The 24,002-nt window shown below is 27.3% G+C and overlaps 1 protein-coding gene across 5 annotated transcripts; it reads left to right on the forward strand.

The window, feature by feature from the left end:
- Nucleotides 1-971: 971 nt before the first annotated feature.
- On the forward strand, nt 972-23,839 carry LOC119680932 (MAGUK p55 subfamily member 7). 5 transcript variants are annotated; one of them, XM_038093960.1, is made up of 13 exons: nt 972-1,024; nt 1,633-1,680; nt 15,702-15,779; nt 16,496-16,677; nt 16,751-16,846; nt 16,964-17,095; nt 19,313-19,342; nt 21,136-21,303; nt 21,369-21,551; nt 21,611-21,749; nt 21,966-22,259; nt 22,337-22,680; nt 23,478-23,839. In XM_038093960.1, the coding sequence occupies exons 3-13, from the start codon at nt 15,737-15,739 to the stop codon at nt 23,652-23,654; spliced, it is 1,788 nt and encodes a 595-aa protein (XP_037949888.1). In that variant the 5' UTR covers nt 972-1,024; nt 1,633-1,680; nt 15,702-15,736; the 3' UTR covers nt 23,655-23,839. The 5 variants fall into 5 exon arrangements, with proteins under 5 accessions (XP_037949888.1, XP_037949887.1, XP_037949890.1 ...); XM_038093959.1 differs by having other exon boundaries at nt 973-1,313; XM_038093962.1 differs by having other exon boundaries at nt 973-1,313; nt 22,083-22,259; nt 23,478-23,836.
- Nucleotides 23,840-24,002: the final 163 nt, after the last annotated feature.

Here is a 24,002-nt window from a genome sequence, read left to right on the forward strand (position 1 = left end):
ATGTCATAAAACATGCATAATATATCTGATTCTATTACTTAATTCTTATCTAAATACAATTATTGTATTTGAAGTTATTTGAATTACTTTACTTGAGCTTTCACTTACAACTAAGCCATCATGCCTAAGTGATAAAATTAGATATTATATTGGTTTAGTTCTTTAGCTATGTTAACACTATTGTATTAAATGTTTATTATAGATGAAATTCAGTCAGTATACGATTACTATTGTATTTAACTCGACAAATATGCAGAAGGTATGCCATTTCTCACACAAAATCTTATAAGAATATACTAAAGAGGTGCAAGAAGTTAAACTGTAACATAGTATAAACTGTAAACATAGTATATATGCACTATATTACTCATACCTTTTTTTAATTTTTCAATGAAATATAATATTACTTATATTGCTAAACACACTTTTTTGTGTTTCATTAGAAACTTAGTAAGAAATAGGTGTTAGAATTAAACTCAATAATATGATTAAACTTAAAATTCAAGGTTTTATTCATAATACTATATAGGTTTGGAAAATCCAAATACAGCAAATTTTAAATAATTTGTAACAAACTTTAAAAAGATAAAATCTTCAGGTTCTCTAAACAAAAAAAAAGCATACAGTATGAGTAAACCATTCCATTAATTGCAATAGCTAATAAGTGAGAACTTATACAAAACATAAAGTTTCGTAGTTATACACATATCCATATACGAATAAAACGTGCAAAATTAATTTCAAATTTGTTTTTGTACATGGGCACCCTGTTTCCTTGTTGCACATATTTTGCTGACTTGCGCAATTCAACCCCAACTATGCCACTCACAAACAGTGTTGCCCGCAATCGAGAATTTGTTTAGAAGCAAACAGAACCACAGGAAAATTCATGCCAAAAAATTCACTCAATTAAAAAAGGCAGGAAGCCTCTTCAATGTTATTCCAATTTGAATTCAGTTGCTTAACTCAAAGTGTCGAGTGTGGTCGGTTTCTAAAGTGGCAAGTGGAATATACATGTATTTATGTACGTATGTACACAGTACATATGTATCATGTGATAAAAGTAGAAGCGGACAAATTCCCTGTATATATTTAAAATAATTGACATTAATAGAATGAATTCATATAAATTTAATGTAATAAATTAGTGCCGTCATAGAAAGCGTAGTGTAACAAAATAAAATTACAAAATACCCGTGAATACAAGTCACTCCTTACCCCGTAAATGTATTAAATCACACATAAAATAACTAAAAATTTAGGTGAACAGCACGCAGCATTATTATTCCTCGACGACGTTGTCTAAAAATAACGTAATAATTTCTTATAATATTTTTTAATTTCTTGCTAAACCAAGCAACAAAGTGAAATAATTTTGGTTTGTTTTATTTTAGAAAAAATAAATACAAAAAAAAAAAACAAAACAGCCAAATATATCACGCATGTTTTATATTGTATTGCAGCATAAAAATATAATTTCTATCATTTTAATTAATAATCATAAATTTGAAATAAAGAATAATTTTAAATTTCATAATAAGATAACCATAAAAAAGTATTGTAATCATATTTATATGATATAAATTTTAAATTTTAAATTGTATTAATTTAAATATTTCCTTTTAATATTAGTGAATTTTCATTGAAACAAGTACCATAGGATACATCAGCGAAAAGACGGTAAGCTAAGTTAATTTAAACTAAAATATTTAAGAATTATAACAAATATGAAATAAAGCTTCTTTAATGAATATTGAGATTCATTTTGTTAAGATAATTTATTTTCAAAAAAGTTTAAATAAAATTCAAAATTTTTGCAATATTTTATGTTGCAAAACGCTCATGAATTTCTAAACAACAAAACTTCTTCTCTGTCCCTTTTTGAGCAAATTCTAAAAGGAACTATCCCTCATAAAACAACGGTAACGAATATTCTTCAAAGATTCTCCCTTTTGTTTTTCTCAATTGTTATCCTCTCTTCTCACACAGTCACTCACAAAGTGCATTTGTAATAATTTATACTACATTCATATTACAAATGATTGAAGCAGGGTGTTTTTTTCTTCAATTTGAAGAATCTGACTGATACCCTAAAGAAGTATTTGAAATATTTAGAATAGAAATATATTTTAAGATCCCTATTTGAAAGAAATATATTTATTAGTTAAATTATGAAATTTTTTTTTCTTCTATTGTTTTTAGTGGTTCTTCACATTAGGTGTAAGAACAACATTTATCCGTAATATGAAAATGAAGTAATATTTGAGTTCAAATCGGCTTTGGTACGCAAGGCGGCCACTTTAACCTAACACGATTTTAACATTGAAATAGTTTTAAGGAAGATTTTTTATAAAAAATACGGATATACCGAACAAAAATAAGAATTTAACAACCCTTCTTTATCCTTTTTTAGTTTTTCTTTACCGTCGTTGCTTTTTCATTGTACGAATGCAGTACTCCTTTGATAACTGTTACAGGCCCGTGGTCAGAAATGAAGTTTGTGGTGGGACTTTAAAATTTTTTCAGTGTAATAAAATAATTTGTTATTTTAGTGCACAATTATGATAAGTTAATAATGAATATCTTTTACATACATACATAAAAATATAGTCCTTCGGTTCATTTGAAGGGCAGCTTCAGCCCCTCAAGCACGCTCTAAGTGCCATAACTGTTACTATTATTGTATTCGTATAGGTATATGCTTGTATATGCTAGTATAAATTACAACAAATATAAAGTTCAAGAAAAAATAACTTTGTTGTTTTTAATATAGTATTATCTATCAGGAAGTAAAAAAAAAGATATTGCAACATATGAAAGAAAAAGAAAAAAATTATTTGGTCTCATTTTTTGTTTAAATATGTATTTATTTTTAAATTAATTCACCTTTTGATGGTTTTGACATTTTTTACTTGAACTTGACGGTGAATTGTCAAGCATTGATCTGTGTACATTCCTTTAACGTAGGTTTACTATATTTATACAATTTTATAATAAAAATAATATCACACTTCTGAGCTTAAAATGACAAGATATTATTATAACCACGATAAAAAAAATTTATTAATATACGTAAATAACTATTTAAGAAATATTTAGCACATTTTTTATTGAAATAATTATTACATAAAATTGAGGTTTATTGACTAAAAAGGATGCAGTTAATATAGCATTACTCTTGGTATAAAGCATTGTATAGGTCATAAAGCTTTAAAATGTTAAACTAAGGCCTATATGTCAAAACTTGTCTAGACTTTGGGATCACTGAAATGTATTCAAAGGTTTCTGAACTAGAGCATTATTCGGGTAACCACTTAGTTTATTAATCCGTATAGAGAACTCCTGAAGTGCACTGAAGACTACTGAACATATTGGAAATATAAAATTAGACTTTATAATGAATTTAAGTTTAGTTTTTAAAAATTGTATTAAAAGTTACTATAAGTTTATTAATCTCTGTAGTGAACTCCTGAAGTACACTGAAGACTGCCGAACATATTGAAAATATAATATTAGACTTAATAATGAATATAAGTTTATTTTATAGAAATTGTGTTAAACCACATTTTGTTTTTTCTAAAGGATTTGATCTAATACGCCACTAAAAACTTTAAACTTGTAATGAATAATATAATAATATAATTTTAACTTTAAATTGATAATAACTGTTAAATTGATTCCTAAAAACTATTTGCAGAACGAATTGATTTCTCTGTAATCATCTATGCACTACTCTCCTCTGATAAAATTTATTTATTATTTGTACGATAATAAAATATATACCATATATTATTATTATTAACAAAAAGAAGTAAAGTCATAGTTAATATTGTTAACACTTTAATACCCTCTACACTGATAGTTTTGTTGCAAGAGAAATTATAAAATATATCATTAGATTAATTGATGTAGGAATAACGATTGACAGGCAGCCAATAATTTTGTAATAAAATTATATTTAATTAATCTTAACATTAATTAAATATAAACAAAAATTATATATTAAAGTATTAAATCCACAAGTTACATTCCTCCATGTGAATAATTTTAAATTTAAAATTAACACAGACTAAAGTATAAATTTATATGGATTTTAGAACTTTGTCCACACAAATTCCTATTATTTATTTATTTCTTCCGTTCTCACACAACATTTTAACTTAAAATAAACAAACAATGCGATAAAATACAGAAACAATATCCATATTTGGCAGATGTCGAAGTTGCAAGGAAAAGTGTTCCACCCACATTGACGTAGGTTTATTCGAAATCTGAACCTTCAAGAAATTTTAACTAGTTCAAGGTTATGTTCAAACTAACTTGCTTTATGAAACATACGAGTGTGGGAACGTACATTGTACATTGGTATATGCTTTTGAGTGCAATACTTCCGGTGCTCAACTCTCCTCGTACAGAACTATTCAATTCGTTTAGTGAAATGTCATTTCTTAACAACAAAAGAGCAAAAATAACTGCATAACTGTCAACTGCTCAGTTTGAGAGAATTTCGGCTTTCAAAGGACGCTCAACTTGAAATTATTTCCATATTTTTTTTTTTTTTAATTTTTTTTTCGTGATATATTTTGTTCAATGGCTTTGCGTGTTTTGTTTTTATTTTATTGTCCTTGAAGTTTTCTCTGATTTACACTTGGGATTGTGTTTAGATTACTGCTTTAATTAGCAAATTGCCCTATGTGAGATTTGTAATGTGAAAATAAAAAAGACATAAATGCAAGTAATTAAAATTCTGAAATCAAATTAATAAATTAAAATATTTTTAAATTAAAAAATTATGAAATTAAATTCGAAATAACAAGCCAGAAATTTTAATTTATATTTTGTGTTTTTGATAATAAACTTCCAGTATTTAAAAATATTAAGTACAGTATGTCTCTTAAACTGTTGATCTTAAAAATGGTTTAAAAGATAATTATATAACAAATTCTTAGCTAAGTAATTATGTATTCTTTCAACTTCTTTTAAGCGTTCTACGCTAATTTTTTTCATATAAAATTTTATTCAATAAGCATGAAAAAATAAGCACTGTATTAATGCAGTGTAAACAGATCATATTGTCTTTTAATTTATTCGGAGATAATGTAAAATAATTGAAGAACCCACGATACTTAGCGATTACAGTGCTTAACCTTAAATATTTATATTCACGTATGGAGTTACTTATTTAAAGAAAACTAACCCTCCAGGTTAGTACTACATATAACAATATAGATTTAGATATATTTAAAATCAACTTCCACTTTTATTATCTTTAGTATTAAGCATTAATAACGTGAGATCTGCCGACAATCCATCTGGACGAAGGCGATGTTAACATGTTAAAGTCACGCACTGACTTGAACTTTTGATGCCTTTTATAAAAAAATCCAGATATAGACAGATAGACACAAACTAATAGGTGGATAGGTTGTAATAGATAATTATAAAAATTTGGTAACATTCGATCTGGATATCTGAAACCAACCAATTTAAGATAATTTTTAATTTTAAGATAATTAAATATTATTTTAAGACTCTTCAAATTTAAATGCGATCTGACATATGAAAAACATATTATAAAAGGACAACCAGTTTTTTCCTCCTTTGTACTTTATAACGAGACTTTAGCACCAAGTTTAGGTCCATCGTTGTTTAACCAACGTCGGATTTCTATAACTTTTTTCCATGAATATAGTCGAAGTGTTAAGGAATGCCGACTGTTGCAATATTAAAAGCATTACCTGCAATTGAATCTATTTTTAGTTTATTAAGTAAACTTCAAATTATTGCTTAATATTTTTTTATAATATTAATAATTTTTTTTGTTTTTCAATATCATATAGTCATACAAATATTTTCTATTGAGGAATATTCCTTCTATCATGCCCGGTTTTGATACATCTTCCTTTGAACTAGGGTTTTTTCGAAAATTCGTTATTTCGGAACAAATATTTTAAGCTTGAACATAGCCTTGTAATTATTAAATGGTTATATTACATGTTTTTATATAATATTTAAATATTAATCTTTGGACAAACATGTTGTCATAACCGATGAAGTTCGACTGTGATGCGATTATTGCTACTTGAAAAGTTTAAGAGTTAGTCTCACTGAAGTAGTTATTCATAAATTAAATTTTATTAATCAACTCTTAATACTACTATTTTTAATTTATTGAACTCGTATATAAATTTTAAAATATTTTAAAAACAATATAATTGTATTATTCGTAAAACTCATTAATAACGTTAAAACGTTAAATAACTTAATCATGTATAAAATATGTTAAATTTTAAGCTTAAACTCTTGTGTATTTTCAGTTAATTATGACTCTCATTTGATGAAAGTTTCTAAATTTAGCACACTTACCATAAGAATCTCGGCATTTGTTTTTATATTTTATATATATGTACATAAAAAACTCAGCAAAAATAAATATTATACAACCTGTAGCAACATTTTGCAACGTTTTAATAGCCTCGTTGAAGGCAATTTGACGTCAAAAGGAAACATTTTTGTCGCTGTTACTGTCACAAGTCTTTATGAATATGAAACTTATTTCTAAAACAAAATTTCAAAGCTTATCTGGGCAGTCTATGCAAGGATAACACCATTGTGTGTATTTTCTTTATATACTCGTACATGTATAATATGTGTATATATAGGTATATATATGCTTCAGTGAACATATTTAGATAGACTATGGGCCTCTTTATGTACACCGTAAGAGATGTCAACGGCTTTTCGACTTGTACGGTTAAGTGATGCGATTTAAATAAAATATGTGAAACACAGTAAATAGACAAAAATAATTTACGAGAACTATTTTTAAACAACCTATATAAATTCAAACTACATCGTCATTAAATAGTATGAAAATAAGTTTTATTAAATTATGTTAATTCTATTAAAATTTACTGCGTTTAAAAAACTATTACAATCGATTTTTATTTCAACAATTTTTCATGACATGTTGCAAAAACACAGATTAATTCTGAAATAGAAAAAAAGGCTTTGCAATTTAGAGTCGTCAATCATTTTGAACAAAACTCATTGCAAAGTTCTATAAAATAAAAATTTAAAACAGAACAAATGAGTTAAGTTACCGGATACTTTTACCAACGACAAATTTTAGCTTGACGTCAGACCTTAATTGCTTTCGATGATTCTATTTCTAATGGCGTACTGAAGTTGTCATTGAACTATAATTGCATATCAACACAGAAAGGATAATAATGGCTTATAATTAAAAATTTTTTTTGATTACTGTTTAAATAAAGTTATAACTATCATTTTCTCTCATTAAATCATCAGTTTAACTAATATTTCTTTTTCAAATAAAATAAATATGTACTGTAAAGTTTAATTGGATATAGTATAATCTTCAACATTAACAAAAATCAAATATTATTAAGCAAAATAAATAAATTTATTACCAGTGTTTAATAAAATATTTATGTCATGTAATCTGTTTATATAAATATAAAAACAAAAATAAAAATTACTTATAAATTTTAAATTTTATTCATCCAAACTGTACAATTTATATAAAAAAAATTTAAAAAAGTAAGCTATAATAGTATGATTGAAAAGGAAATTTAATCTTCTAGCATGGCCACCTAAAGTGCAGTGACCTATAAGCAAACCTATTACAAGACTGATGTCTCTAAGCTGCATCTCAATGAGAGAATTGGATATACTTTTATTGGAAAGTAACCAAATTGCATATAGATGCCTACATGTAGTTGAATCTTCTCATCTTTTATTAAAAAGATCAGTACAGGACATTTGACAGATAAAGTGTGAATTGATTCGATATAAATATTTTTGAATAATATAAATGTCTAGCAACAAGACTAAAAAATGTGCGATTACTCAAAAAATGTTCGATTAAGCAACAAAATATTACAGATCTAGATTAAATCTAGATTGAATACAGATTTACCAATCGAAAACGCAATTAATTTCGTGTTTGAGACAAGCTATTCGAATCAGAAATGGATGAAAAGATGAAGGATATTTTCATGGTTTCGTAAAATTGTCCCAAGATTTTTTTCTAAAGGACTGACATAATAATAGTAGTTTATAGTTTTTAAACTAATTTCGCAGTTAATATGACTTCTTACTGTAATTCAAAAAAAAAAACGTCAAAGTTATTTACCAGAATTGTTTGATTAGACATAAAAAAACCACTATAAGTTGAAATAAAATTAATTAAATTGACAAAATTAGAACTGAATTGAAAATAGTTTCTTCATTATAAATAAAATAAAGAATTAAAATCTAAAACTACTTTTTTGTTGCTATTTTTTTAAAATTTCTTATAGATAAAATTAAGTAAAGGATAATAAATTTATTTCTTGACTACAATTTTACTTTTATAGTATACTTTTTAATACTTGAACATATGTAAATACATTGCAATAACAATAGTATCAATAGCAGTAATTTATTTTACTTCTCACAAACATTATATTAATTGAACCCCTCAAATATCTTATAAACCTCGTCTGCCTTTCAATATATGGGATCTATATTAATATAGAATCCATTCCCAGAGAACATTGATCATTTAGATCATGGAGATTAGATTATGGAGAATGACTCCTGACAGTACAGAATGAAGAACTTTCTTTCCATTTTCTGCTTGTTTCAACTTCGGAATTACTAACCATGAAAGAATGTAATAATGGCAGCAGCAGACAGAAAATCTCGACAGTAAAAAAGGATATTAGGAAAAAATTTAAAATATTGTGGGATGATATTTTTACTATAGATACAATAGTTTAAGTTCAATCTTACTTTGGATGTTTGTACATTTTTTAAAATTCATTATTTTTATAATCCATTATAAAATACATTGTGACCGAAAGGTTTTCGGAGGTTCTCATTTAAAATTCGCGCGCTGTATATTTTTCGATATTTTAAGTTTATGTTAGTTTGGCAGCACTGTCCTTAATTACTATGCCAAAAATGAGCGCGATCTGTCGGACAGTTCGTTTACGGCAGCTGTTGAAACCAGTTCACCTCAGTAGTGCGTTGCGAAAAAAACAATGGAAAAAAATATTGAACAAAGAGTTTGCATCAAATTTTGTTTTTCGAACGAAATTTCGTGTGCAGAATCGTTGCGAATGCTACAAAAGGCTTATGGGGAATCAGTTTTATCGAAAACTCAAGTTTATGAGTGGTACAAAGCCTTTCAGGACTGTCGTACGACCGTCGAAGACATGCCGCGTTCTGGACGACCTTCGACCTCTACCACCGACGAAAACATTGAAAAGGCAAAGGAAATCGTGTTCAAAAATCCTCATGTGAGTGTTAGAGAGATAGCACGAGAGCTAGGCATCGGTCGTGAGATGGCTCGTTTGATTTTGGTGGACAATTTGTGTATGCGACGTGTCAACGCCCGGCTTGTTCCGATTCACCTCAATTTGTTCAACATTATCAACGATTTTAAGGCCAAACATTCAATAAATACCATCGAACAGCCACCGTATTCACCTGATCTTGCACCGTGTGACTTTTTCCTGTTTCCCAACCTCAAATTACCACTCAGAGGAACGCGTTTTGAATCCATAGAAGACGTAAAACAGAATTCGCAGAGGGAACTCAAAGCCATACCGGAAAGCGCCTATAAAAAATTTTTTGATGATTGGAAGAAACGTTGGCATTTGTGTATCGCTTCTAATGGAGCATATTTTGAAGGAGATAAAATAAATATTGATGAAGATTAAGAATTTTGCGTTTTATTTATTTATGACCGGAAACTTTTCGGTCACAATGTAATTTGTATATATTCTCTTTTTAGAGTGATATCTCTTTAACAACATTTATAGCACTTCCGTTTCGAAAGTACTTTAATTTTTTCCATAAAACGGATTATTTCATAATCTCAGTATTGGTATTTATGGTACATAAAAACTATTTTTATTTCATTCTCGATTAAATGACTCATTGACGTTATATAGAGGCCACGAAAGAAACCAATGTTCAATTTTCTTGAATTTAATCGAATTCAATCAATTTTTTAATGACGTACTTGTACTTATATTCTTAACTGACTGACATGCAATACTCGTAATTTTATCATTATCTACTAACTTCAAGTAACGATGTAAGTAATACACACAACTAAAAATAAAGAAATTTTATTTATTTAAATTAAATGAGCATTTGAATATAAACAATAATGACAGAAATTAAAGATAGTTTGCTTAAAAATTTGAAAATAATTCAATATGTGCACTTAAGTTGAAAATCCTTCAATGCCAAAATTTTTACTTAGAAGGAAAATAACTCCAGCAGAAGTTGGCAATCGCAGTACATATACTCGTATGTACGATTGTTATTAACAAAAGCAAATAAAGTTTATTCAACTCGAAACTTTAAATCTGATTGGCATAAATTTAGCAGCGAAATTAAATTTTCCATCAACATTTATCTAAGCTACTAAGGGCAGTTTTGGTACTGATTTGCAAAAATTAACTTCCTGACGTCAGTAATGTTCCTCATCTCCAATGCCGCCATTGTGTTTTGTTTGCATGTTTACTTAACTTTTCCAACATTTTTCATTTTCGTTTTCCTTTTAGACGCTTCCTTTTCGTTTTTATTTTTTATTTTTTTTTTACGTAGACTTGATGTCGACTCGCAGACAAGTTGGGGCATATAAAATGACATCAAACTGTTATGTGAAGCGAATTTATGAAAGGAGAATTGAGAATAAATATTTTTTTTTTATTTAAAAAAAAATGTATTATTTTTTATGTCAACAGACAAAAGTTTTCATTTTGAATGTTTGGTTAAACTACTTCCTTAAACAAAACTTTGAATTCAGTCACTTTCTTTCTTTCATGTCTACTATTGTCCTTTTTGCTTAAGAATTTTTCTTTAGATTATTTCCATTGTTAAACGGAACGTTCCCATTCCAGAGTAAAAGATATATTCAAAAAAAAAAAAAGAAGGATTATTTAGAATTCAAAATACTTATAACAAAAGCTCTAATTTTTAATTTGTGTTTAAAGATACATACATACTTATTTTTTCATTTTCTTTTTCATAACTATAAGATAGTCATTAAAAAATTACAGAACAACACTTAGACTTTTAAATGAATAGTTTTTTCTAATCGCATACTTAACTTAGAAATATTTTGATTTTTTTTATAATAAATTTATACCAAGTGTACCTATCTAGAAAAATTTAAACAGAGAATTTTACTATAAGTAATGGTGTAACACAAGGAAATATACCATCTACTATCATGCTGCGCTAACGATAGCGCGAATACGATAAGAACCGAACATACTTCAACCGATCTGCTGTTTATTGTATTGATTAACTAACAAAAATATATATAAAGATATTGCTATCCACGACATAAATCATTGTCTAACGACAGCTAACAAAGTATACTATACTCACCAAAAAAATTTTTAATAAAGACTCATATCCTGTCAATGCTTTAAAGCTCTAAACCTATAAATAAATCTGTTTATAGGTTTTTATTAGGTGGATTTAAGAAGACTATAAAAACCATAACAAACTACTGCCATTTAAATATAAGACACATACGAAGATATCATATAATAATATTTTTGCTAAAAATAATATACAATCTCTGTTCTTGTTTTTTTTTTTGGCACTGAAGCTTATAAATATTTAAGCATACACTGTAGAAAACAATCAATTTGGAATTCTTACGAATAGTGCTGCGTTATGAGTCTCAAAAGTGCTTTACTAAAGTACTTTAAATGTAATATATATAAAAATTAATGAAATAGTATATATATATTCAACAGTTAACATATCATAAAGTGTTTTCTAATTTTAATACGGATTATTAGATTCAAAATATTACCTTTTAAAATGTGAGGTGGATGGATTTCAAATTGTTATTTGAAATATGTTAGTGAATGAGTTCATTTTTGTGAGATATATTCACTTAATAGAAAGCCAAAATATTAAATCAAATATTAATGTATTTCGAATATTTTAATGACTATTATGTTGTCAAATATTTATTGATTTTGAAATAATTTACAAGCTCAACCTTATTAAATTGTAAATACTTCTTTTAATAATAAAAAAGAAAAAATTAGTATTAATAAACAATAAAAAAGTTTCTAACTTTCTTTTTAAATATTCGAAAACATTATTTATTTTTAGTATTAATATTTTGATTTATAACAATTATATATAAACCAAAAGAAGAACCAATCTAATTAATAAAATATAGAATAAAAAACTTTTGAGAAGAAAATAAAGTTTTATTAAAAAATTTATATTGCTTTACCAATATATATTTCGTTCGCAATTGCCGTTTTAAATACAAAACTGAAACATCCAAATGTTTTAAATAAACAAATTCAAACATAATACTCAGTAATGAAGTATAAATCAATTATTTAATTATTTGAAAATGAAATGAAACAACAAAAATTTTCGTTTAACAAAACATTTGTAGTTGCAATATATAAAAATTATGCTATTAAACAAATAAATGAAATATTTCACGCATAGATTCTAAATATAAAATTTTATTTTTCTCAAAATTTATATATACCGATTTATTACAATTTCACTATATAAACATAAATGATTCAAAAATAAATAATCTTAAATATTACTTTCAATGTATTTTATTTTCAAAAAAAACTGCAGGTCGATATTTGGAAATTTATTTAATAAATATTACTTATATGAAATACACTTCAATTTGAAGTAATAGAAACTTAAAAATTAATATTGTAAATTACAAAGTATCTACATTGGCTAATGTTTAGCAAAAGTGTTGCATAAATTAACTTTTCAGCTTAGATTGAAATGGAGGACCTAAGCCATACCTAACCCATGCACACAAAAGCTCACTTGGTCATAAATAATGGCCCTTTATCATACCCTAATTAAAAGCGTTACTTATACGTTAGACCAAAATGTCTATTCAAATATCTAAAAACAGTCTGCGCAGGGGCAACTTCGAAAATAATAGGTACAACTCTCCCATTTACGTAAAGTCTAACAAAAGCAATCTAACAGATCAATAAAATTGTCTATATCCTTTTAAAGAATAGTAGCACTGTCAGGACGGTTAAAAAAAGTATTCCAAAGATATTAAGTCTTCTACTCATCAAAGACGGATACTAAACCTAAGATACAAAACAGTTCCTCCTTTTTTCCAGAACTATAGCCATGACAACAGTCATTATGGGATAGACTAACTCTCATTGCATGTCTCTGTAATATACAGCGACCAGTCAAACCCATTGTGCTGTGTATGTTTCACTTTAGTTGTAGCAACTACCTGGTACATTTATTGCCTACATTGGATTGAGTCTAATAAGAATTCTCGTCTATTCCCATTGCAAATAGGGTACCGATGTTCTGGGAGTGAATTTCAGAAACTGACGTGCTTGGTTTGGCATCTCGTCGTCAGTAACAGTATTTTTTAGTATTTTTACATTAATTGCAAAATTTTTTAATAAAATCTCAATTACTGCATGACATATGATACGTTTACCAATTAATAAATGAACGGACAAAAAGAAAGATGATAAATACTGCATTTAGCTTGGTATATTGGTGAAAATGCAGTGAAAACTCTCTTCATGGGGCACCGACGGGTCTAGTTGATTTATTCGGTCAAGAAAAGTTTCAATTTAAAACAACATATATTATGCCAAATATGAAAACTAGCGCTAGATAAGCAGCATTCCGTAAAGTTAAGAGAGATATCTATTTATAACAGAATCCGAGATTATACTGCAGACAGTTTATATAAAATAATCTACATTAACTTCTCTGCTATGTTACAAAATTACGGATAACCATTATTCACGATAGAGAGGTGGGTTAAAAACTGTATTGTAATTAAGATATAGCATTTAGATCAATAAAACTGACATTATATGTATTATAAAGTAAACAATTTTAATTAAAAAAATTTTTTTTTAAAATCTCTTTATGAATATTTACTATAGATTCGTAATTATCAGGGCAATTTCATATATAAAAGTGCACTAATCAAAATAATACAGTACTTTGTATCAAAAACAAATGCATTGCTTTTTTTTTCTTTATTTCTTGACATAATTTCTTTTCAAACTTAAATTTTATTTAAATAAATACAAATATTTTGCAATTTATTACTGTCACATTACCCAAAATGATTTTATATTTATACTATGGGCTGCCCCAGTCTGCGAATATATGCCAAAATACATATGTAATTCGAAAACAAATTTATGACGTTAATAACAAAACTATTTATATACGGAGACACTATAGAAATTTAATTGTTTTGACAATTTCCATATGATTTTACTGTAAATTTAAAAGTAAATAGTAACGAATACTTAATAATCAAGTTTTGTTATAATAAATATTTTAAGAACTCCGAATTCTCTTTTAGAAGAATGCCAATAGATCTATTCGGGTACTGCATACTCTCTGACTTTTATTAATAAGGATGTAACTAATTATAGTATGCTGACATATAGCTCAGGGAGATGGGATTTGAGGTGCTCAAGCCGGTTTGATTGAAAGGACTATATGTATATTATATGCTCATATTTTTATAATTGCATCATGGCATAACTGAATGCACCCAAAATAACTTACTGGCAGCGGGCCTTATAAAATGTATATTACTATCAAATATTCCTCTCAATTATTTATAAGATAAATAAATTTTTCTGCTGTCCTCAATTTTGTGCTGTTCCGGTTGTTCCAGAGCCATGAGACCTATTTCCGATCTTCACTTTATCTATTTCAAATTGTTACACTTTCTAATCAATTAATTGATATTTTATTGTTTTACTACAATCTTATTGATAATAATTTTTTGGTTTTTATAAGAAAATGTGGACAACCTAAGATGCTTTCAATTGATATTTTTATTATATATTAACAATATATTATTACATGAAGAAATCGATTCTTCTTAGAAAATATAACAAAAGAGTTAAATTATTTTAAATTTTAAAAGTCCAACCATAGATTGCGTGTTGGTCACATTTGTTTGGCACGTACGTATGTTATGATCATCCCACAAAAAAAAGGCTACAGCAGCTAATTAATATTGCTCATCATATGATGTTCTGTTGAATCGCCCTACGAACTACTACCGTATCTATACTATAAGAAAAGAAGAAAGTGTTTTTTATTTGTTCTGTCACTACATTCGCCATAATGTACATAAATACTCTAGGGCCTTCCTCTTTCAAATGTCTTTTCGCTATCATATTATAGACATTGAAGATATTGCCTATTTTATTTATGCGGCAAAGTGGTTTCCAAGTCCATATTAGAGGTTTCTTTACCTCTGTTTCTAGAACAATTAACTTGCCCTTTGAAGTAGCGCGTCACAATTACTCCACTCTTAAGACCTAAGTGACCCTTCTTTCTACAAGTCAGGCTACCACTTCTATATCAACCTATCATTAGTAATAAAAATTTATAAATAATTTAAATAAAAGTAAATAGATTGTAGGATCAAGTCTCAAGTGAAATGTATTCTAATAAAATCGTTAATCCAAACTATAATTCTCACACCCGCTCGATTGTAAAATTTTTTAAGTTTATTTATTTTAAATTTGTTACACATTTAATACTAAAAAACTGTTCTTTATTTTAATATTTATTGAACATACTTAACTGCAAAGTGATTGACATTTAATATTAACTTACAATTTATATTTGCTTTACAGCGCATTCCTTACATTTTCTTTACTTTTGAAAGAGGATGACTGCTGAAGTAATGGCGACAGACACAAATTGGGATCCTGGTAAGCAAATTGTTTTATATACTATAAAATGCTGTTTTATAAATGCTGAGTAAAATTGAAAAAAAAAATTAATATCAAAAATAACATGACTATTTTTCGGTATCTGTTGCAGAAAGTATGACAGTCATGAAACATTTAAAAAATTGTTAGCTTTTTGAACACGAAAGTTCAGATAAAGGCACTATAGTGTAGGTAGTGTATTTTATTCGTAGGAACTAAATAAATCTTTCTACTATAAGTTTCCAAAACATTGTAGTGTTTTTCAGGCGGAAGTGGTCGCCATAAGAGAAACTATAACTTGTCTGACAGTGGATGATACATATAACAATAATATATACATTCTAGCAGAGAAGTCAAGCTGCTTTAAAGTCTTTGAGTTCAGTCCAATTAACATATATGACAATTTTTGACCGCTACACATCTCTAAACGAGATGTCAACGCAGCTCAAAGTTTCTTAAATCTGGGTTCCCAGTCATAGGAATATATTCGGCATTATATATTTAATACCCTAGTTTTTATACCTTAATTGAATTTTATATTCAAATTTTATAAATTTTAATACCTTCATGTATGAACTCCTAAACTTGCGTTCCTATGTATTATTCTTTATAACAAGTGTTAACATATAACTATACGCGTAACAACTTATATATAATATATTTTGGAAAACTTATGCAGTTATTTTCATTTATCGTAACTCTTTTCATTTTTTCAGCATTATCTAAACTTATTTCGTCACTAAAAGAAGCTGAAAGTCTTTCCAATGATCAAGAAATAGATTTCCTTAAAAATTTACTTGAATCAAAAGAACTGAATGCTTTAGTTAATGTACATACAAAAGTAGTAAAGGTTGGAAGAGATGACCGCTTGGCTCCAATCTTATCAACATCTGGTCAAGTAAGTATATTTCTACCTATTTAAATGTTAAATATCATATTATTATATAAATGTATTAATTTGATGGTTTTAGATATTGTTTGAAGTACTGGAACAGTTATCACAACGTTGCCACTTAAATGATGACTGCAAAGAAGCATTTCATTTGCTACAGGGACCATACCTTCAAGTAAAGTTGCACTAAGTGTTCATAAGAAACGCTTCATCTTATTATTAATAATATTTTTTTTTTTTACTTGTAATATTTTTTTTATTGTTAATATCGATTTAAATGTTTTGTTTGCAGAGTTTGCTTTATGCACACGATGCAATTGCTCAAAAGGACTTTTATCCGCATCTACCGGATATACCCATCGAAATGGATGAAGATGAGGAAACAATTAAAATTGTGCAACTAGTAAAAAGCAATGAACCTTTAGTGAGTAAATTCTTCGTACTTTTTGTTAACAATTTTTATTTTCAATATTGCTTTTCTGTGCAAAATTACCGCAACGTTCATCTCATGCTGCATTCATGAATCATCTTTTGTTCTTAGTCCATTTATTTTATTTTTACGCCATTGTTTAGGCTACTGCTTTGTATGTCTATGCCTTACGATGAACAATTGTTCAGTTTTATATCCCTTGAAAATATTCAGTTTTATCAATTAACTTACCTTCGAGAATGATTTTTTTAAATTTATTACATCGTTTTCTAAAATTTTTTAACTCAAATTAATTTTTTATTAATCAGTACATCTTATTATTATATCAATATTTAATTATTTGTCTTCATATAAATATATACATAAATTTGTTTACTATTTGAAAGCATCTGATATTTAAATATTTTTATTATTATTTTATATGAAATAAAATTTGATTAAGAATTGTTTCTGTCAAGATTTCTTATATTGTTGTATGCAATACAGGGTTATCCATTTTATGGCTCCAAAAGTAAACGGATACAAGTCACTCTCTTGATTCATATGACTTCGATTAAACTTTTATTTCAATATATTATTTGAACGTGCCATGGAATATCTCACGGCACTGAATCGTTTTGAAGTAATACTCAGTGACTTCTCGGTAAAAATCCAACAATAGCTCAGCTGTAACTTAATGGTTGCTCATTTTTAAAGTATTGGAATTTTGGGGATTGTTCTCATAAACACTATCCTTTCCTTAACTCCACTGTTTTAAATGGCATTTTAACAAATCAAATGATTTCGACAACCAATTCACATCTTCATGACGTGACTTATACGTCTGGAGAATTTTTTAGAACGTGTTGTGTGGCTTGTGGTACCATTATGTTTAAAATACATATCTTCCTCATCAGTATTTTGAATTTGACTTTAAAGAAGATTTTTAATAATATGACTATAGCAAATAAAATTAATATTTTTAGTCACATCTTCATGATTATAAAAAATTATGCACCGACAGAAGCTGATAAAAGTAAGTTTGAAATATTCCAGTTTTTAATTAGTCATTCCAGTTTTTAATTAATTTCCAAAAACTTCATATTAAATAATTCTTTATGTACGATACTGCGTGCCAGACCTATTAAATCTTCAGACCAACTGCACACAAGCTCCACACAGTGCCTTTTTGTAGAATGTACTTGTACCTTTTTGCATCTTTGTCTTGTGAATGTTCCATACCAGAAATGGAATAATTTGATTGTTGACATATCTAATAATAAAAAATGAGCCTGGAGAAAACTTAAAGTTAGTAACGTAACACAAGTTACGATATTGTACACAATGATAAGTTTTTACAATGTTTCGCGATTGTTAAACGATTCCTATTGCAAAATGGCAAACCTTGAATTTAAAATTTAAGGAATATAACGTGGAGCCAGGTGCACAGAATGGATGACCCTTTATTAATTTAAATTAAATAAATGCTTTTTATTTTATAAAATTTTTTTTCATTGGTATGTATATTGAATTTAATTTATGTTTATTTTAGTATAATTGATACATTTATCATATATTTTCAATATGCTTATATCATACACAAATCAAGTTATTACTACTAATGTAGATAATATGCAAATAATTTTTATTATTTAATTGATATTGATTAATATTATTGAACAAAAAATATTAAAAACTGAAATATTAAAAAGAAATGAATGTGCAAAAATTTATTATTGATTTAAAATATTTTTTTTTTATATTATATAATATAGATTTATATTTATGTTTTTTGCAAAAACTGAATTTTGATTAGTCATAGAATAAATATATTTTTTCTTAATGTCTGTTGATTTTTATTTAACATTTTAATAAAATATATGAAAATTTATATTTTTATATAATTTAAATTGTTTTTTCTTTTTTAATTTTAAATTGTATTTCTAATACATAACTTATGAATATATTTACATATATATATAGTTATATTAAATTTGAAAGCATTATATACGATATTAAGCTGAACTCTTTACCTTTCACCTCATATTTACATCGCCGTTATTGCTCAAACTACTCTGTATGATTCTATAGTAATTTTATAAAATAAGCTTCAAACAATTTTTTTAAAAAAATATCTATTTTATATACTGTAAATTGTTAATTAAAAATTGTGTGTCATAATAATTGCAATTACGAATTTATTTAAAATTGTACAATTCAAAAAAATCACAGTCAGGAGCACAAAGTGCGGAACCAATTGTTGTAAGTAAATGTCCTTTTTACCAATTAAAATTAAAAACCTGTAATTATGTGTCTGCACCTCAAATACATGCACACATTAATATGTATAAACACAAACATATACATATACATACAATCATACATACAAACAAAATTCTTAACATTTTCACTCTTTATGTAAATCTACTATCCTTTCTGAATCCTTTTGAATTTTGCAAAATGCATAAATGTTGTGTACTTACGTTTTTAACCTCGTATTTGATATATGGCAAATCATTTATTTTAAACACATATATGTAAATAACAGTTTATTGAAATTGCAGTAGTTGTTAGTTTGTTGAAATAAGAATATTATTACTTTCTTTTCGATGTTGAAGAATAAAACTCCCTTAAAGCTTTTCTTTTTTGACATGATTTCAACAGGGTGTAGGTCCATAAGACTTTTGTGCACACTACGACCTTGGATTGATCTGTTCTATCTCTTGTAAAGCACATAGAATTCTTAGATTTTGTTAACAAAACATACCAGTCTCTTGAATTGTATTACCTGAAAGTGCATTTCTATCAGATCCCGCTTTCCAATCACCAACTATCTAACCTAAAAAAATATATCTTTCAATAAGATGCTTAATTATAACTTTATTATCATATAGGTAACTGCATTTGTCTATATCTCAGATGCCTAATTTATGCAGTTGAAAGTTTCAGGTACAACGCCTTGTGGTGGCTCCATATAGGATTCTTAAATCTTAACTTTAAATTCGCAACTCGTCTTCTTTTTTAATTATGTTGAGGAATAAGTGTTTCCCTGTAACAAGTGAATCTTTATTGTTCAGATAACAGTTTGCTCCATAACATTGATGTACCGCTGTTGAGTTAAAAAAGTGGAAGTAGTATACATAGAATGAAATACGTTAGTTCCTAGATTTATATGGTATATTTATTTATTATTACGTCCACATACACAATACCATTTGATGTTTTTTTGTTCATTCTTAAATAAAATATTTTTATCTGTTAAAGATGTTACACTTAAAGCGAATACAATTTTCTTTGATTTAAATTGTATATATTTTATTCATCACAAAAAAATCATATGATACTTTAAAAACAATTAATAAAAATTTGAATCTCTCGGATTTACTCTGCTAGTCGCCAGTAAACGAACAATTTCAGACTTTACAGGATCTTATGCATGCAGTCATATTTTATTGAACCTTAACAAAGAATTTAAACTAATTATTTTGTTCAATAATATCATAATATTAGTTTATAAATTTATAACAAAATAAATTTATAAGTATTTTTCCTAACGAAGAAATGGGCAAATCTCAAGACCTTTTCCTATAACCTAATTACCTTAGCTGTCTCTATTTAATTAAACTAAGTAATAAAGAGTATTACAATTTATCTGCTTCTTAACATCTTTGTGTTACTTATTGAAGTTAAATAAATTAGTATCTAATATCTTAAATTTTTAAATTTACTACATACCATAAAATCTATACTACTTCCTTACTTAAACTTTTTCACAATATATAACTTTTGACAAAATTCTGCGCACTAATAGCTCATATAAAATGAAATTTTCGATATAGGTTCTTAATAAAAAAAAAACAATATATCTATTATAATATAATTTAATTATTTATTGTATTCTATGTTGTAACTTTTGTGTAAAATTCTTTGTTAGATTGACAAAAATTCGATAATACATATGTTTTCAACTTTATAACGTTTTCTCTTACTTTCTCTGAAATATCTCTACAAAATCTTGATGAAACTTTTAAACACATACATATATATATTTACAGGGTGCTACAATCAAAACTGATGAAGATACTGGTAAGATAATAATAGCTAGAATAATGCATGGAGGAGCCGCTGATCGCTCTGGACTAATACATGTTGGTGATGAAGTAATTGAAGTAAATGGCATTAATGTGGAAGGTAAAACACCAGGAGACGTGCTAACGATATTGGTATTGTTTTTAATTTTTATAGAAAAATATTAATATATATTAATAAAATCAAATATTTTTTACAGCAAAACTCAGAAGGTACAATTACCTTCAAACTTGTACCCTCCGATGGCAAAGGTGGCCAACGTGAATCAAAAGTGCGCGTTCGTTCACATTTCAATTATAATCCAGAAATAGATCCATATATACCATGTAAAGAAGCAGGTCTAGCATTTCAACGTGGAGATATTTTGCACATTGTGGCACAGGTAATCATTCATCGGCTAATAAGTATAGTAAATATATCATAAACCATTATGTATTTCAGGATGATGCATATTGGTGGCAGGCGCGAAAAGAATCTGAACGTACTGCACGAGCTGGTTTAATACCCAGTCGAGCATTGCAGGAACGTCGCATACTTCATGAACGCTCCCAACGTGAACCCAATGATAGTGAATCAAAAAGTAAGCGCCGTCCGAACTCCTATGAGAATATAATTCATTTTTCAGTAATTTGCAAGTTTTTATTATTAATAAATTAATAATTATTATCTATATATGGTAAATACTCAATTGCATGTATTAACTATCGATATTCTATGAACTTGAATGAATTTTTTTTAACTTTTCTTACTAAAAACGATCATAAATTTTGCATCTTCACTTAACATATATCATCAGAAGGCTCATGCGCTTCCATTTGCACTACCCCGCCTGGCTCACCCATGTTACATTCTAGTAGTAGCACATCTTCATGTCGTCAGCCAAAAACTAAAAAAATCATGTACGATTTAACAGAGAATGATGACTTTGATCGTGAAATGATTGCTACCTATGAAGAAGTTGCCAAACTATATCCACGTCCAGGTGTTTATCGTCCAGTTGTTTTAATTGGTGCACCTGGTGTAGGTCGTAATGAATTACGAAGACGTCTAATAGCAAGAGATCCTGAGAAGTTTCGTAGTCCAGTGCCATGTAAGTATTAAATCTAATATATTCTACATATAACAGTTTCATTTAGAACTTACTATATGATATTAATTTACATTTAGATACAACACGTCCAATGCGTACTGGTGAAGTTGCTGGTCGTGAGTATATATTTGTGACGCGAGAAAAAATGGAAACAGAAATAGAGGAAGGCAAATTTGTGGAACATGGTGAATACAAAGGACATTTGTATGGTACCTCCGGTGAGAGTGTAAAGTCAATTGTCAATGCAGGCTGTGTCTGTGTACTGAGTCCACATTATCAAGCAATAAAAACTTTACGGACGGTACAATTAAAACCATTTATGATACATATAAAACCACCGGAACTAGAATTATTAAAAAAAACACGTACTGATGCTAGAGCCAAATCTACATTCGATGAAGCAAATGCGAGAAGTTTTACGGTAAGCTTAAATATATAGTGTAAAAGCTTCCATTCTTGTTTGAACTTTTGCAAAACTTACTACAAAGAACGTATTAACACGATATTTGCTTTGCCATGAAACTTAAAAACTATAAAAGCTTTTAAAACTATGGTTGCCAATCTTTCAAACAAAATTAATATTTTTTCGAAAATTTTTCATATAATATATTGTTACATTGTTATTTACAATATATTGTTAAAATTTATTTATATGTGAGTTAACACTAAAATTAAGTTAACACTAAATTTGAGCCAGTGTATTTGAGCACTTTTACTCTTTCTTAACTCGAGGTATTTTCAAAACCCCTCTTTACGCCTTGACTATTTTATTGTTTATCACTTCATCAGACTAAGCAATAATTGACCTCAGATCTTCATACCTCCCCGAGGAGCCTTTATTATATTATTATTGTTATAATGATATATTGTTATATTGTTAAAAAAAAGTGTTGCCTATTAGGCTCGTATCACTGGCTTTTATAATTGAGATACTCTTTATTCTGTCTATTTATTTTCCCTAGATATTTACCACTAAAACCAAACTCCTTCTTCTAATGTAATCATTTCCTTCTAATACTTGTCAGTTAAAACTGTCTACTGCGATATGGTGTATCTTAAATGCATAACAATATAATATATTTTTTAATTGTATTCTTTTAACTTAATATAAGTATTAAATATATGTAATTTACATTTTAATTAAACAAAATGAACTAACTAACAAAAAAAATATTTATAATATTGACCTGCTAATTCAAAACTTATTACAAATTTCAGGATGAAGAATTTCAAGATATGATAAAATCATCTGAACGTATTGACTTTCTTTACGGACACTTCTTTGACGATGAAATCGTCAATGGAGAACTATTACCAGCCTTTGAAAAATTAGTAATTACTGTGCAGCGAATTGAGAATGAGCCACTGTGGGCACCGGCTACTTGGGTGCAATAAGTAGGATTTAAAAACGATGGTTACAACAATAAAAGACAAACACTGCTATATTAATGCCAAAAATCTTACTTCTTTATAATTTTAATTGTGAGAACATAAACACCAAATTTTAATAATAAATTTATAAAAATGTATACAATATAAAATTAAATTGAACAGCTAAGGCAACACACTACTGAATTTGAATATATAGAAATTTATAATATTAACATTAGAACTGTATATATACAATATATCAAGTATTCACAAATCTTAAGATATTTATTTTAAGTAAATATGTTGTTTTTTGTTTATTTTTCTATTAATAATAAAAGAGGTTTCAAATTAATTTAAAAAATTGTTGGAAAT

The sequence above is a fragment of the Teleopsis dalmanni genome, chromosome 2 (genome assembly GCF_002237135.1).
Source record: "Teleopsis dalmanni isolate 2A chromosome 2, ASM223713v2, whole genome shotgun sequence".
Classification (NCBI taxonomy): domain Eukaryota; kingdom Metazoa; phylum Arthropoda; class Insecta; order Diptera; family Diopsidae; genus Teleopsis; species Teleopsis dalmanni.

Bases quoted from the DNA above. Each gene is read 5' to 3' on its own strand.
- LOC119680932 (XM_038093960.1), top strand. From the start codon at position 15,737: ATGACTGCTGAAGTAATGGCGACAGACACAAATTGGGATCCTG. The intron at 17,096-19,312 runs GTGAGTAAATTC...AAAAAATCACAG, and splicing joins TAAAAAGCAATGAACCTTTA to TCAGGAGCACAAAGTGCGGA. The intron at 22,260-22,336 runs GTAAGTATTAAA...ATTTACATTTAG, and splicing joins GTTTCGTAGTCCAGTGCCAT to ATACAACACGTCCAATGCGT.